At 39.7% G+C, this 18,063-nt stretch overlaps 1 protein-coding gene and 1 long non-coding RNA gene across 6 annotated transcripts in view; one reads left to right on the plus strand and one right to left on the minus strand.

Moving 5' to 3' along the window:
- Nucleotides 1–18,063, plus strand: part of LOC129778432 (neuronal acetylcholine receptor subunit alpha-7) — a 117,861-nt gene that overhangs the window by 19,387 nt on the left and 80,411 nt on the right. For 3 of the 5 annotated variants that reach the window (XM_055785324.1, XM_055785320.1, XM_055785322.1), the window contains 2 exons: nucleotides 6,705–6,749; nucleotides 16,649–16,758. In XM_055785324.1, coding sequence (XP_055641299.1) covers nucleotides 6,705–6,749; nucleotides 16,649–16,758 — 155 coding nt within the window. The remainder of the gene's footprint in view (nucleotides 1–6,704; nucleotides 6,750–16,648; nucleotides 16,759–18,063) is intronic. The other 2 variants (XM_055785321.1, XM_055785323.1) reach the window with 1 other exon arrangement.
- On the minus strand, nucleotides 1,202–1,994 carry LOC129778433 (uncharacterized). Its single transcript, XR_008743437.1, has 3 exons — nucleotides 1,951–1,994; nucleotides 1,848–1,894; nucleotides 1,202–1,603 (listed from the first exon to the last, which is right to left on the minus strand). It is a non-coding gene; the product is annotated as an uncharacterized LOC129778433 (long non-coding RNA).

The raw sequence follows: 18,063 nt of genomic DNA on the forward strand, positions 1-18,063 counted from the left end.
GAATCGTTTCATAAATTCGGTTTGGCATTAAATCAATCAGATTATCCGGCATTATTTGTGGGATTTTATTCTACTTATCTCTAGCACATGCCTGCGGCTAACGAACTGACTCAAATTGTCTTCCGTCACTGTAAACTTGCTTCGCCAAAATCTCCCGAAAGTTCTCAATAGTGTTTAAGTCGAGCTGGCCAGTCCAAACCCTGAATGTTTCTCTCGGAAAACCATGCCAAAGACTTCTTGCCGATGTGAATAGCTGCATTATCTTGCTGGAAGGTGAAGCTGTCGTCCATTACCATCTTCTGTCATTTTACCCAAGGCGCGTAGAAGTATATCCTAAGGTGGGCCAACTTGCTAAAACCACTCTTCAGCCATCTTGGAAATCCACTGTGTTTTGTTTGTAAACAAAACACAATACGCTTGTGCCGGAGCTCGCTCGTGATCAGTCTGTCTCTTTCACGCTTCAAGGAAATAATTCCCCTTCTGCTTTCTTCCGTACTGTTTTCATATACCGCTCCCCTAACCAACTTAGTGACGAAACGGCCTCACCTAGTACCATAGACCCGTCTTGATTTTACCATCAGTGCACTGTCTATCTGCTCAAAATAGGTTTCCGAATTCATTCTTGTCGAAAATCTTGCTATAAGCGTCTTTCTTCTTGAAAAAGCGTCCCATACCATGAGACTGTCTCCTTCAAAATTTCTGCTCAAATTCACCTGAGGATTTTTTCGGAAATCATGTCAATACGAGGGTCACTATTTATATTTCGGGAATAGGAACAAAAACAAATAGTTAAGCTGCGAATATATTTTTATTGTTTTTCAAAGTACTCGCCACGATGATCGATACACTTTTGCATGCGCTTAAACCAATTTTCAAAGCATTTATTCCAATCGACACGAGCCTTCCCAGTCTACTTTGTTGTGCAAAATTGGTCCCAACAAATGGTGTCGACAACGGTACCGATATCGTGCCATTTTGCAATGATTCTGTAGACCTACCCTTCGTATTTGACAACCAATTATGAGCAAACATTGGGCCAATCTGGCACCGCGTCGACCACACGCAAAACTGCTCGACCCTTATTATGGCTCTGTTTCTGTTCAAGAAAATGAAAATAAAATGTAATGAAAGAAATACTGTTGATAAAAAATATGTATTTTATTTCTAGAAAAAGCAATTTACACTTAAATACAATTGCAACTTGAAATACAATCATCAACTTATCGGTTATTCACTTAGTTTTATAATGTACATCTAAATATATATTCATGTTAAAAGTATGTGTAGTATATAATAATATTGATGTAATAATATTGCCTGCTGTCGGTGGAGCGGTGGAAGGCAATGCGGGATCAACCTGAAAATAAATAAAATAATTAATACGAAAGTATATTATACGTTAGAGATAATAGGAACGATAACAAAAACGATTCCTTGGTCTAGAAAAAACCAGAAACAAGGAACCGTTTTTACTATTAGGTCGATTCCGTTCATAACAAAAAACATGAAAACTATGCAACAAAAATAAATCATTGTACTGTATCACTGTATTTACTATGATGCCTGTTGAAGCTGGAGCAATAAAAGGCAATGTGAAATTAACCTGAAATAAAAATAATAAATAGTATACATGTATATAAAATATTATAGCCTATAGAAACGATATTATTTTTATTATATTACCGGAATAAATATTCGTTATCAGATAACAAATATTTATTCCGGTCACATCCCTAGATACGGGAAAAATATCCGGCACAATTATTTTAATAATTCAACTGCCTCTATGTCTCTGCCGACCAATACAACAGATTTTTCTGATAGAACATTGAAATAAACTTACTCACCTGTCCTATCTGTCTACTCTGCAGTTCGGGAGTTCGATCAAGCCAATCTGAAACGAATTAAATTGAGTTTAAACTGAAAATAAAAGCAATTTTTAATACTTACAAAAATCGTTTCTCTTTCCAAAAACTGTTGTGTTGTGTTTTGACAGTTCAATGAGGAAAAAAAAGGCTGCTGTGATTGGCGATCTAACGTACAAATCTACACCTAGGCGGCGCTGCTGTGAAAGTGATGATGGTTTTAAATTTTGCCATGTGAGCTTATGGAAGGTTTGTAGTTTTTTCCATAAATTCCATTGTTATAATCATAAAAGATTATTTGATTGCGATGAGTTTGGAAGAAATTTAATTCTGCGCAATTTTATATATAACATGTTATTTATTTATCTCTTTCAGTAGTGAAAATTATAAAAATGTTGACAATGGTTGAATTAAAGAAGGAAATTCGAGAGCACAATCAAACACAAGTAGAAAAATGCACGATTCCTGCATGTGAGAACTACCTTGGAAAGCCCGGAAGTAAAATATACGTGATTTGTTTTTAAGTTTTAGGTTACATTAGCATCATTTTCTTAGTTCAAAAACAAAATCCAGATGTCCCACCGATCGTTTACGTTTTGCGTTAGATCGCCAATAGCGATTCGCTCAATTCGTGTACTTTTGTAGCACTTTTCGTCACTCGGTCGACACTGTGCTTATAACCGCTCGAAAATATAGGAATCTGGGTTTCTTTTGAGCGATTGTCAAATTATGTGGGATCCAACGTGAACATAATTTTCGCACAACTAAGTGTTCATGTAAAATCGCATATATGCTGGTGGAACTAATGCTTAGGGATGCCTCAATCTCACAATTGGTTACATGACGATCTTGCTTAATCATTTCGTGCACAGCATCGATGTTTTCTGGCACTACAGTCGATTTTGGACGACCTTCACGAAACTCGTCGGACAGCGAACTACGACCACGATTGAATTCACTATATCAGCGATACACAGTGGTTTTTGATGGAGCTTCATCGCCAAAAGTCAAATTAAGTTGATTGACGCACTCTTGTTGTGATAATCCACGTCGAAAGTCGTAAAAAATCATCGCACGAAAATGTTCACGATTCAGTTCCATTTTTTTGCCGAGACCAAACTTTCAACTAAATATAAAATAAACAAATAGCGTCCGTATGACAAAATGTTCTGAGTACGTATATCGTCAAAAATGTCAAACTTTACGATGGAACCGTCAGATGGACTCACATGACATCAGTGTTGCCAATTCCCGAAATATAAATAGTGACCCTCGTAATACGCGAAGCAGTCACATCAAGATTGAACTTCTTTTCATCGAAATAAATCACCTCATCCCACTCCGCTTTCCAGTTCATGTATTGTTTCGCAAATTTGAATCTGAATTTGAATCTCAATTTGAATTGAGCCTGTACGTACCTTGGGGTAAGATTAGGTTCCTTCGCCTTTTTAGTGTAAACCAAATGTCCAGATCCTCGTAAAATTTGAGATACACGTCTTATCGATATGGGAAGGTCAAGTTCCTGCTTTATTCCCGAGGCATTGAGCTTTCCAGTCTCTCCAAGCTGCGGTTCCGGTCCCGGTTTGGAACCATGAAGTTGGCTTTATTTTTCTTTCATATGCCATACTTGGGACCTTTCTTGAGAAAATTTCCCACCAGTGTTTCTCCTCTGTTGATCCTCTTCGCTATCGCCCGGTTGCTCAAGCCGATATCCTTCAATTCGCGGATTAATCTCCGCTCAGTTTTGTGTAACAACTTTCCTATCGGCTCTAAGCACTAATGATAGCGAAAAGTACTATTTCGAAAAAGCTGTGAAAACCCTAGGTGCGCTTATAGGAATTTCTTCCACTGTATGTGGGAGCGATGATATTAATCAGCAATTTTGATATAATCTTTCACCTTATTGGACAACAGGATCTGACACTCTAATCGGACATTGCTCAAGTAATGAACAAATGTGTTCACAAACACATATCGTATACAAGCAACCCTGAAAACATTCGTTGGTAGTAGCAGCTGTTCTCAACCAGCAATTACCTTTTTCGTATTGAAAGAGTGTTTCATGTTGTTTTTTAACCAACTCAAAAGCCAGACGACGGATTTCGGTAATAAAGAGCTCCTGGTCGAGAGTAAACACCAGAGTTTTGATCCCAGCTTGGGTGAGCATCCACCGGAGATGTGGCCGATGAAAGTTGATCGAGAAATACCATGATGCCTGGCAGCCTTTTTGTTGACATGCCCTACCCAACGTTGGCTTTGGTTGTTTTGATTTGCTGTTTTGTCTTTAAAACATAAACACGAGGCACCTACAAAAAATAAGGAGGCTTTTTTCATGTCAGTGAGACACAAACCGGGTGTCGATTTTATCTCGATTAGGCTTGAAATTTCAAAACAAAACTTTAGAGCATCTATCAGCAACAAAACCACTCGCTTTCTCACAGAATACACTGAACAAAGATCTAATATGAATTAGGCTCACAAAAAGTATCGAAATTTACAAAGTTATCCTACTAAAACACTTATTTTATCCTATCAAAATTTCACACGGGCAACAGTTCAGTTTGCTGATCGTTTACTACGCGATACGCACAGCTGAAACTTGACACCAGAGAGATGGATGCGCTTCCTGGAGGTAAAACAGCTTAGATACTACACCATCCTTGTCTTGATTTTCAAAGTAATTATTAAACAGTCTCATTTGAATTCACAATGAACCAGCCGTTGACGTCCAGCGTCATACCTACGTCTTTTCATCCATCATGACCTCGTCAAACTTCGCCGGATAGATATTCTAGGTTCTTTCTAGGTGATTGTCTGCTGTTTAGACTCGGCCAGTCTCGACTGACGTTTGCGCATAAAAATTTCTATTTGACGTTAGATCGGTTTGACCAGGTTTGACCATCCGACGCTCTCGCCTTTTCCAGACGGGAGAAGATGTTGTAAATGCCGGATGGTCTATAGCCAGGGGACACGAAGTGTCTTACGATGTCCAACTTCTACTCAAAGTGGAGCTGCCTGGCCTGGAATCTTTTTTTGTAGAAAGCTTGATAAACGTAGGTTTTAAGGAAAATTAGTTGCATTGAATTATCTTTTGTAACTTTTTTTTCATTGCCTCCCGAAATTGATTCTTTTTTATGCATAGGGGTAGTGGGGGCAAATTGGTCATGGGGGGCAAAGTGGTCACCTGCTTGTTTGGTAGTATAACTATTGACTTTAGATGCCGTATTGATAGTCACCTTATGTTTGAAGAATTTAATGACTTTTGAGTCACCCTGTACTTCAGTAGAGCTGTCGCATGTCGAAATACAAATAAAAACGGAAATTGCTCTCTTGATAGCCATTTGGCCGTAGTTCTGTATACATGGGATCTAAGGAATTTCTCGTGAAATTTAGTTTATTCAATCTGATATGTTGGACAAATCATCAGTTTGGACGACTGTTAACATATTCTAGGAGAGGTGAACAGATATTTTGTTTAATCTCAGCAATTAATTAGTAAAGAAATTATTTTCATGTTTGAGGGCAAAATGGTCATAGGTGAATAACAACTTACAATGTTCTGTTTACTAAAACTGATATACCTCATCACATTCTGCTCTTGAAGAAGATCCTCTCATGGCTTTGACCCTGAATAAATATGCCACTCCAACTAAATCAAGCCTCATTATGCGGAACAATATGTGTTTCTTACTACGTTTTTGTATTGAAGAGAAAATTTTAAATTGAGACTCTAGGTGAATAGGGCAAGCTTATTTCATACATGTACCTACTATCTCAAATATGGTTTGAACAAATTTGGACGAAAGAAACGCATAAATTTATCCCATGGTGACCTAGGTGACCACTTTACCTACAAGCAAAAAAAAATTCGACTTTTCACCTTTTTTTCTGATAATGAAAAGTGTAGTATTTTGAATTTTTATAGTAAAAGCCGTTTGATATCTTGAACAACAATGAGTTGATATTCTTCGAGAAACGGGAATTGAATCGGTTTGTGGGCGCTGGAAATGGGCATCTTCCTTAGGGTGACCACTATGCCCCCACTTCCCATATGTGTTGTTATTATTGATTTCGGTCAAACACGAGAACAGAAGAGACGAGATGCCATTCTCGGAAATAGAGATTTCGATTCGCCATATTCAGAGGTTCGAGAATTTCCACTCTACACTCCCCTCATCACGATGAACTTTTCTGATGTTTGTGGGCGCAATTAAGTTTTGCCGTCATTGATTATTTTCAGCACGTCAACTGTGGCGTTTTGATTCGAACTCTCGCCGTAAAGTTTGGAGACTTATTAGTGTTATTGTGTATTTGTCTGTTCAATACACTGTACCCTAATTTAGGATGAACAAAAAAGGACGAAATAGAAAAGTATTTTGAACATATGTTGTTTGAGTAAGTGTGCCAGCAAGTCAATAAATATTTTGTCTTAGCAATCATTTCCCCAGGGAACATTCGGAAATAATGTTAATTATTTTCCGACACTTATACTCATTTTGTAGGACGTAAATGAATATTTTCAGTATATTATATTATTTAAAAGAGTATGATAATAACAATTCAATTAGATTAAAAACTAAAAAAATATTAAATATACATTCAATATGGATAAATACATTTTTCTTGTTGTGAGTGTTTTAATGTCGCTTTTAAGTGGGTACATGTCATAATGATATATGCATGTTATGTTGTTTCAAATGTCCGAATATGATCTGTCGAATAATTTAATGATACGATGTTTGAATACATATTTTAAACACACTATTTCATGACGCTCACGAGAATTATCTTTAGAATTTTTCATTTCAATATTTGTTTTTGATTATGTGTTGATTATAGGACGAGAAGAATCAACTACTTATTACCAATATTTGGCTTTCTTTGGTAAGTTTACTGACAAATAAACTATAACAAATGCACATACGGTTGAAAGAATATGGTATTGGTATTTCGGATCCCATAAGGAATTTCCAAAATCTTAATTCTTATTTTGTTCTATTATCCACAGTAACACATATTAGGACATATTTATTCTAAGGACCCTTATTTTAATTAGTAGTTGTATCCGCCAGCACAGTTATTATAAACAATGTGAAAAAATAAATATTTCCAAGTAGTGCGAATGCATGATTACGATTCATACACAACAAATGAATGTAAATAATTATGTAAAAAAAAGAACACGCATTGAAATGGCAAGAAAATCATTTTTGGATAATTTAGAGAGCAATGTCCATTCCATTATTCTCATAAGTTGTTGGACAGTAAATCACTACTGCTCGAATAGTAAATTTGTATAGAAGTTCTGTCCGATATGATTAAAAATTTGTTTATTTTTTTTTAATTTTTTATTATATTTCTCAAGAAACCCATACAGCACAATTTTATTCAATCAAAAACCTTTACAATTTATTGTGTTTATGTTTATATGTTCAAAAAAGTGTAAATACAACTTTAAATTTAAATTATTATCATTGTGTATTTAATACAACATAATGGAGTAAGAGATTTTATTTAATCCATGTTAGGTTTTATTCATAGAATACCGTATGTGCATTGTCTCAAATATTCGTATAAATCACTTTCAATAAATCAATCTAAAACAATTGTTCATGGCTCTAGTTGTATATTTTTAGTTTGTTTTTTTTTGTATTTGAGTACACCGGATTTTTTTTTTTTTTTTGCTGGATTAGGAACGGCACAGTTGGAATTAAAACGCATTAAAAATCCAGTGTATTCATAAGCAAAACTATCCTTTCCAGAATACTATCAACTTTCTAGCACGGGAAAATATGTACATATCTCCTACTGTATTTGACATATTTCAAAAATGCTTCCATATGTGGTATGATTTGATAAAAAATTCTCATGACATGTAAAGGTTCGTTTTCACAGTATCGTTTTACATTACATCGCGAGCTCATGAGCTGATTTGGCGAATGGACATGTTTTATTCATATGAATCTCTGCTCACAATCTCCCTTACATTCTTTTGATAACTAGGACTAGTGATCATCCCTATCAATCGAAGTAATAAATAACACTCAATTGACACCCGGAAATTTGTCGTAATATTTTGGTTTGTTTTCTTGTTCCTGTTCGCCAGACCGTCTTTTTAAAGAGGTTAGGAAAGCTCTACCAGACCCGCCGACGTGTGAGGTTCATTACCTACTAAAGTAAAAATCATCTATTCGTATCTTAATTCCCCGCAAGACCACATCCAGGCGATTACTTCGAAGCGCAGGGGCTCATGTTCTTCACCTGTCTTCAACGCTAAGCGCAGTTCATGTCCTCTTTTCTTCCTTTTTTGCATGCTTACGTTCCATCAAAATAGTATCCGTTTACCCGTCGAGGCGTACACAGATTAGGAATTGGCCTCCAACCTGACAGGCGACGGGCGCCCCGTCACAGTAACCCTCGTAGGATTTCACATCCGAACGAAGCGCTGATTAGGCAGTGCCCGTCAACATGACGCGCACTCCGTCAAAGCCACTCTCGTGGAGTACCATCCGCCACAGCAGCCCTCGCAGTTCCTCTCGTTGCTCTCGTGGGGTATGCACCTGTTAGAAGGTGCGACACTCGCAGTGATCCACCTCCCGTTCCATGATCAGGTGTTACCGGTACGCATTTTGTTGTTCACCACACCATATACATTTAACCTCGCCAATCAGGCTAACCGTCGAGACGTGTACCAATTAGGAAATCTCGCGATTGCACTGATAGACTTCTCTGCCTTCTCGCAGTTGTAGTGAACTTGTGGAACTTCAGTCGGTCGTCTTCAACAAGCACTTCAACATATGTTTCGAGGTTATTACGTGCTCTTTTGCTATGATTTCCACCCACTTCACTGCTTTGCAGTTATTCACCAACAGCACATTCGTTTTGTTATGAATCTGCAATTTCGCTGCTTGCATCTAATTCTCTACTGTGACAATGGATTGCTAACAACTTCACTTTTACGAGTGTTTTACCTGGCACTGTTAGTGCAACGTCGTACGCGAAGCCCACGATCCGTTGTACATAACATTCCAGAACGTTGGATCCAGGATAGAGCCTTATCGACTCTGTATCCGGCCGATATCTTCATCGTTGTCCGCCCATTCTCAATTCGTAAACTATGACTCTGTTCTGGATATAGCTTCCTAAAGTACTGCACAGGTACACAGGCGTTCATTCGGCGTAGGAACTAAGCATCCCTGCATCTTTGAATAGTAATTCTCCGTACATTTCGTCAGCCTGTTGAGGATAAATCTCTATAAGAATTTTCTGATCATATCCAGCAGGTATATAGAGCTATATGATTTTGGAACTCTCGGAGCATTCCTGGTTCTGAACTTGAGATGTGCTCGAGTAGACTGTACACTTCGTGGTTGCTCTCCATGATTGACCTGAACCAGCGAAATTTCACAAAGAACACACCGAATGACGCTTGGTGATAGCAAATCATTCTCATTGTGCAAGTTTCGGTAAGTCGAACTTAAAATTGTCAACGACGCCGGCCACTTCCTTACGGTCACCAGGGGAAGGGACGAATGTTATTATGATATTCGCTGCCTGAAGGCCAGAAGGGTCGCCTCTATAGCGTGGTTCCATAGCGGTTATCAAGGAAGGGATAGCTGTTAGTCAGAGAAATATAAGAATCAGGATTCACTGTGGTGAGTGATGTGATTAGGAGTTTATCTCTTCTCTGGTTCTCAATAGTTTCAGGTTCTTTTCCGGACATGCTACTATAGAAATCCGTCATTCGCAAGTTAAGTTCTCTAGGAGCTTTACTGGTTTTGGCAGCAACACTAATTTTTGTATCTTCCATTCTTTAGGAAAGTAACCATCATCTAGACATTTCTGTAGCATTGTTCTGAAAATGTCCGGAAACACACATCGCAGATTTTGTCGGGGCAGGCGCTTTCTTGCAACTACTTCGTCATTGGAGATTTGTGAAAGTTCAGCATCTTGGCATGCGGTGTAGATGGTCAGGTCGTTGGATAATACCTCGGGGATAATCCCTCAACAATGACCTTCATCTTCTCGAGTGGGGCTCTCACCCACTAGAATCAAACCCTCTACTCGTGGCCTCATTCCCCCAGACCACATCTAGGCGACTACTTCAGGGGCGGCTTCACGAGTCTCCAACGCTGACTAGCGTTGTTCATACCCTTTTTTTCTATATTCTTATTCACAATCCGTTGTTCTCCACTACGTCTCGACAATTGTTCAACTCGCCACAGCCGCCCTCGCAGGATTTCTCTTCCCAACGGAGCACCGATTAGGTAGTGCCCTCCTTCATGACGCGCACTTCGTCACAGCTACTCTAATGGGGTACGCACCGATTTGATGACATCCTTCTAGACGCTCGCTCCATCAAAACGAACCTCACAGTAAGCATCTTTCCAGTCCACGGTCAAGCGTTACCATCACGCTTTTTGTTGTTCAATACACCGTTTACCTTCCATCTCTCTAGCACCCGTTTACCCATCGAGACGTGCACCGATTAGGAATTGCCGTCCAATTTTACGCACAATCCGTCACAGCCACCCTCGCGGGGTTTCTCACATGTCGAGACGTGAACCGATTAGGAAGCACCCTACAACGTAACGTTCTCCCCGTCACAGTCACTCTCTCAGGATTTCTCTTCCCAGTGGAGCGCAGATTGAGTAGTGTCCTCCAACATAACGCGAACCCGATCACAGCTACACTCGTGGGGTATGCACTGGTTTGATGATGTCGTCCTCCTAGATGATCGCTACTTGGAAACGTTTGCAATGTTCCTCCATTCATACCACGATCAGGCCTTTCTAGGCAGGCATTTTGCTGTTCCCCGCGGCAGTATCTGTTGTCCCGTCAAGACGTGTACCGATTTGGAAGCTCTCCAAAGTAACGCGTGCCCCGTCACAGCCACCCTCGCAGAATTATTTTCCCCCAGCGGAGCGCCGATTTGGTGGAGCCCTTCAAAATAACGCACACCCCGTCACTGCTACTCTCGTGGGATACCATCCGTTCAAGCAATTATCGCAGATATTCTCCTAAATCAATCAGGCGTTATCAGCACGTTTGTCGACCCTCCACTTTCACTGTAGCTCGGACATGATGTGTACGATTGCACTGTTCACTCGTTCGTCACTGCACATTTCCTCCACGATATTCCCAACATGAAGGGCAGGCAGCCGCTCGTGCCTTGCGATGAATCTGGGACACACAAATGTTCCGGCGTTTTCTCCATATCGCCACACGCCGGACAGAGTGGCGACCTTGCGTGTCCGAATCGATGAAGGTATTGCCTGCCATGTCCAGACAGGAACTGCGTCAGGTTAAAATTCACTTCTCCGTGCTTCCTGTTCTGCCAGGTCGATAGTACCGGTATGAACCCATACGTCCACCTACCCTGTTCCCCCATGTCCCATTCTTGCTGTCACTTCGATAGTTTATAGCCGTCTATAGCACTCGAGGTCTTCCGTCAAGGTGATGCTCCGTACCGCAGTATTGGTGAACATACAGTAACTAGAAGACGCCTTTTGATATTGCAGGGTCCGGCTTTGTTCGGCATTATCCTTGCTATAGCACTACCGTTTTGTTATGAGCAATTCGCAGTTTCGCTGCTTGCATCCAGTTCTTTACTACGATGATAGACTCGGTTGCTAGCATTTTCACCTCTTCAGGCGTTTCGCCTGTCACTGTTAGTGCGACGTCGTCGACAATGTCAGCACTCCGTTGTACATAACGATCCAGAGTGTTGGACCCAGAATAAAGCCTCGTAGAATAGGACACGGTTCTAGAAATAGCTTCCTAGGCTTCTGCACAGGTACCCAGAAACCTTCATACAGTGCATAGATTCGGCGATGACGTTCGATTCAGCGCTATTAAACGCATTCCTCACGTCGGTCGTTACCACCACACAGTATCTGTCACCTCTCCGTTTTTGTTTTAACGACTTCTCCGCTTTTCCGATCATCGTCCAGATGGCATCAACTATGAACCTGCTTTTCCGGAAACCGAACTGCATTTTTGGCAGACCATGGTCACTCTCCGTACATTTCGTCAGTCGGTTGAAGATAATACTCTCCAAGAGTTTTCCAAGCATATCCAGCAGGCATATAGACCTGTATGATGTTGGTACTCCCGGGGGCTTTCCTGGTTTGGCAGCAACACTAACTTTTGTATCTTTCATTGTTTAGGAAAGTAACCATCGTCCAGACATTTATGTAGCACTGTCCTGAAAATTTCGGGAACGCCTGCAGATCACATTGGGGATTCTGTCGGGGCTGGGTGCTTTCTTCATCTGTAGTCTTTTTGGCACTGCTAACAATCACTGGACCTCTGATCATCGCAATAACGACGCGATATGCATCGCCCCATGGATTGGCAAGTACTCCGTTCCTCTCTATCAGAGCTGTTTCGTGCTCTCTAGACGCGTCTTCTGGCTCGAAGACAGCTAGCGCGAAGGTTGTGGAGAAATTCGTTCCACCAGTAAGCTGGGCGTCGATTAATCTTCGGTTCGATTTTACGAGGCATGGTAGTGTCACATGCTCTACTGGTCCTGTATTTTTTTCCACGTTCCGGTCAGAAGTTCTTCTATCCGGATGAAGTGCTTCCACGAAAAAGTTCTTGTCGAATGCATTCGTCTTTCACTTTCACTCGCAATTTGTCCTCCGTACTATCACGTGATTCTGTTGACCAATTTTATAACGGATTGCCTGAGGATCACTTTACGTATACGATTCGCACACTTTCCACTCCGTACTCACCACTAACGACGGACTGCAAAAGGTGACGTCGATGATAGATTCAAGGCCAACTTTCAGGAAAATTCTGGTGATATTTTCGTTCTCTAACGTCACGTCCAATTTTGCGAGAGCTTCCAGTAGACAGTACCCTCTTACGTTGGTACATCTACTTCCCCACTCCATCGCCCAAGCGTTGAAGTCGCCTCCAATGTCGATCGGTTTCCTATCGATTGATTCTGCAGTCATTGTGTCTAGCATCTGGTGGAACTGCTCGATTGTCCATCTCGGGTGTGCATAGCAAGTACACATTAAAATTCCATAAATTTTAGCGATTACGAAACCTTCATAAAAGCCTTCAACCACTTCCTGGATAGGATATCTGCCCATCACCTGTACTGCAGCCATCTCTGATCTGTCCGTCACCAAGTTACCTTTATCGCGAGTACTCGATACGACTCAGTAATGACTGCAACATCGCATTTTGTTTCTATTGTTGACTGCCACAACAGTTACTGAGCTGTGTTGCGATGGTTGGGGATGATCTCAATTACCTCCATTACTGCGAATCTATAACCACCTTCTTGTACGAGGGAAATTTAAAGACTTCTGTCGCATGGTCGTTTCCTTCCTCTATCTTGCAGAGCATGCATCGCAACGTGACCTTTCTCGCCGCATTTCCTGCATAGTTCAGATCTGATAAGGCCTTTGCAGTTCTGTGTCTGGTGACCGAAACCCATTCACTGGAAGCATGTTATTGGATTTTATTTTATTGGCTGCGTCAATCGAAAGCCGTATCAATGCCGCCATACGCCTTCCTCATTGTGATCGTCACATCTTACGCTTATACAATTGTGTTCGTAATTTTCACCTAAGCTCCTCGTTTGTACAGATTTCGCCCAGATACATGCACTCGTCCACTGATTCCTGGAATAGAGTTCTCGCCTCTTCGCCGAGCGACTTCATCAGTTTCATGGAAGCTGAACTTTTGGCCGTCAGATCTTCTTTTAACTCGAAATAGCATCTATCCTTTCTTGGTGCGCCTGGCTTTCACCTAATTCTCTCCCAGTGCCTCCAATTCCGGATCAGTTTTAACTTTCCGAAGAAATGATGCATTTGTTACTCCTGTCTTCATCTCGACATCAGGGCGTAACCATTACTACGCTCGCGTCGGAGCCGAGGTGTTTTGACGTAAGACTACGTCTTCGATTTCTATATAGGGGGGTCACTCTACGTAAAATGGAACGTTTATTAAGAGTTTTCAAACGCATATTACGCAGAATCATTCTTACAATATATGCAATAATATACATCATTAGTCGGCAAAATTAATCAGCATTTTTTTCGCCTGAGACATCAACAGTGGAAAAAATAAAACAAGTAAGCAATTTAACAAATAAAAAATATATGTTTTGCGAGCGGAAGCGACGTTAAACCATGTATTATGCATTCTTTCTTTCAACTCCGTTCGTATGAAAGTTGTAAGGAACACAACATTGTTTGCAATAGTTTGCGTTCTATGTAGAAGTAATCAGATGCAAGATTTCATGCATCACTCAAATTTCTTGCAAGATTTCATTAAAACAACTAGGAAAGTCTTACGCATAAAATGATCGTTCCTTGATTGGGCCGGAAAATCAATACAATTATCGAACTTTACTACGGCAACATGGGCAATTGTACAGCGAAAAATGATATGAATACTAGAAGAATGGCAGCGATTATTTATTGAGATGCGAGGATTTATTGAGATCGGCATTATCATATTAGTTAATAATCTTCATGACTCATATTCATAATTCTCAATGACTCAATTCCTTTTATGGTAGATTGAGCAGTAGAACCAATACGACTTGATTGTGATAGCCTGCAAACGAACACTATTTCACCGAAAAAGCTCCGATGCCTTAGAATAAGACGAATAATAAGAATAAGACAATGAAAAAAAAATCACAGTACCATAGCTATCCATTGAAAATAAAGCACCTTGAAGATTTCGTTTGTATTTTACCTCAAAATATCACGAAATCGTAAGCATTTTCAACTTGTTTTTTGTTTTTTCCCCATAAACTTCATATTCAATGTAATCCACGACGATATAATTTTTTTTGTTTACCGATTCACATATACATTTCCAGTTAGACAGTTCCTGGCAGAAGTTTATTTTTTTTTTTGTTCGTTACAAACCGTTTGACGGGTATGAGTACATATAATAAACGGTCCTTTCCAGGGCTACTATTTGGAGTTTCAAAGGAGTTAAACAAACGGATTTCTGAACAATGAAGAGATTTATTTTAAAAAAAAACAAATGTTCTGCACAATCACAGTCCCACGTCAATCTCTCGTCCGTGCCCCTAGGCTCAGACCCCATCTACTTTTTTCTTCTTTGCACCAACTGTGGGTTGCTCCCCTCGTGGAGAAAACCGTTGCGTACCCTTGTGTTTCTCAACCCTTATTCGATGGTTGGGAGCCCCTTGTGGATCCGCTCCGTGCTGTGAAAAGCCTTTCGGAAATGCTTCGGGAAATTTCTTCGGATACTTCGTATTTATGTCGGAGCGGTGCGGTGGAACCACATGGTGTTTGAAATTTATTTACATCATAGTTACAGAATTCACTGAATGTTCTCTATTCACACTTATTTACATGGTGCGCATGCGAATGCGCCATTATTCTTCTGTTGGTGAGTTGATTCCACTGCTGTTGGAACTCTGCTGCTGATGTTGTTATTATCGCTACTCTTGCGAAGCGAATGCGGATGTTGCTACTCGTTGCCGTACAGCTACTCTTGCTGCTGCTGTCGCTACAGATTGCTACTCTTGCTGCTTCTTGTCTTCACCACGGTTGAAATGTGCATCAACCTTATCTCTGGCCTCAAGGAGTGCATTTTTAGCAACCTGGCTAATGATTATTATTGACAGGGATCGCTGTGGCCGTTCGGTTGAGCACTTTTATCGTCAAATCTAACTCATTTTCGGGGCAACCACACCGAACTCACATGTCATTTCAGGAAGGTGTCACCCTTCCATACTCATGGAGCAGGAGAGCTGTACTGTCGGCCATTAGTGTCGAATCTAATTCGTTTCCGTATCATGTCCGTTTTGTATCTATATAATAACTATTGCGGGTAAACCGCTGTACATGACATCAGCCTCAATGTCACAAAAGAGTTGTAATTGATCTTCTAATTGGCTTTGTAGAGGCGAAAACACTTTAAAGAAGAAGAAGAAGAAGAAGAAGGAAAAAGTGACATTTTTTGCCAGTTGTTGCTCTGCTCTAGTATGGATTGTGCGCATCGGAATCCATGTTCCAAATAGGAAATTAGCAAACGGTTTGACATGCAAGATGCAGTGCAAATATTGACACTAAGAAACCAATTTTCGACATATCGATAATCCTATTATAGTGTATTGTTCACGAGTTGATGCGAGATGATTGAATCAACCCTTATTCATCAATAATTTCTACTGAGGAGTTTATTTTAAAAATCTTTTCATTCTAAAATGGTAAACGAATTTATACGCAAGCGGATTGAACGAATTAACCCTCTATATTTTTTTACTATTAAACAAAAAAACAAAGCTGGGTTAGCGAAATTATGGAATTTTATGTAGATATTTAATCATGAGCCTATAAATATAACATGTATATCAATGTAAATAAAATTATTAAAAGGTCTATTAAAATTATTATTTACTGCACAATTCAATAACTGACTATTGACTTCACTTATCAATTTCAATCCAAAAACTAAATTAAAATTAGTGTAAGCGTAGTTAAACTTCTCGTATGTTTCCTATATTCTAACACCTGCTCGTTCCAGATGGCAAACTTTTTAAAATGGGAACATAGAAAAAGTAACCGGATATCGAAACATAATACTTATATAATCTGGAATCTTTCGTTCCACTCATTTTCTTTATCTAAACGCTACCTAGATTTATTGCATGTGGCATGCACTTAATTGTATCTTTGGATTGTTTTTTTAAATTTATTAACCTTCAAGTGTTTGTAGTACAGTTTTTAACAAATGCAATCTTGAAATTTTTCTAAAAACTACATTTCACATAGGAATGGAACGACTACAATTTAAGGTGGAATGATTCAGAGTACGGGGGAGTGAGAGATCTGAGGATAACCCCTAATAAATTGTGGAAGCCCGATGTGCTAATGTACAACAGGTAAATTTTGTTTTACACTATAAACCTTAACTAGGAAACAGTACTCATCTAAGATATACAAATTTGAAAGAACGACATCAGTCTTCGAGTGCATTTCCCGTAAAGTTTTCAACGGGATTACTATAACAAAGCTCTCCACTCTTTTTCTGAACCAAGCATCTTTCATCATTCTCTTTCCACTAGATCCGCAAGCTTATTGTCACCGACATACTAGGTATATCAAACGATATCCTCGTACATCTTCGTTATTTTTGGATACTCATTCAAGCAAATACTTATAAAGGGGGACCCTGGTCTGGAATGTCGATTTTTTTTTACATGTTATGTAAAAAAAATGTTATGTAGTATTGCTGTACAATTTTTTCAACGCGTTTTTCTTAAACCATGTTTTTTGAGCTGGTGGAATTGATATCTTAGAATATCTACTCAACCGATTTGCCAGATTTTTTATCAGCATGTAAAAATGAATCATCTGAAGCGTTACGTAGCCGTTTTTTTATGTTTCATTGTTTCAATTTTTTATGAGCAGCGATTTTTCACGAAAAATAATTTATTTAAACGAAAATGACCGCCATATTGTATATAACCCTATGAAACGCTTTAGGTGTTGTCCTAAAGTTTCGAAATATTCATTGGAATTCGTTCCGAAACACCCCGTTGCCTCAGAACCACCAGTACTATACCGATTTTCAGATAGCATCTACGCATTCAGCTGTCAACAGTGTAATAATCATTACTCTTGCACTCAAAAATGGAAACTACAACTTTTAATATATCTTAAACAATAACCAAAACACTTTACACTTCACTTTATTCCTAAGATCCGAAAAAATTAACGAAAAATTCATTATTTTTCGACCATGTAAGGCTTACCTAACCTCTTCACGCTTCAGTACCTCTTACACTAGAGTTATACCCCTGCTTGATCGAATATCTACTGGAATTGATACAAGTAGTGGCACCTCGTGTTTTCGACCAATCATTCAAGCTCATTCCCCTCTAGTGTAAAACATGGCATCGCCAACGTCTCTCGCATAGCTTTCTTAATCCACTATAGCTAGAGACCGATGTTGGTTTGGTTTTATGTTCAATAGTCATGTAAGGCTGTGCTGCATACCACCAGACGCAGGAAGAAATAACAATTCAGGCAGATTGCTTCCTTTCACTGGATTCAATACCACTGCTAGGTGATGGCCGCCGATGCAGATTAGGGTTGCTGCATGTATTGGGTACTGTTTTTTTTAGAGATGACGGCTCTCACCCACTTAAACCAAGTCCTCTACTCGTTGTCTCATTCCCCCTGGG

Source organism: Toxorhynchites rutilus, chromosome 3, assembly GCF_029784135.1.
Source record: "Toxorhynchites rutilus septentrionalis strain SRP chromosome 3, ASM2978413v1, whole genome shotgun sequence".
NCBI lineage: Eukaryota > Metazoa > Arthropoda > Insecta > Diptera > Culicidae > Toxorhynchites > Toxorhynchites rutilus.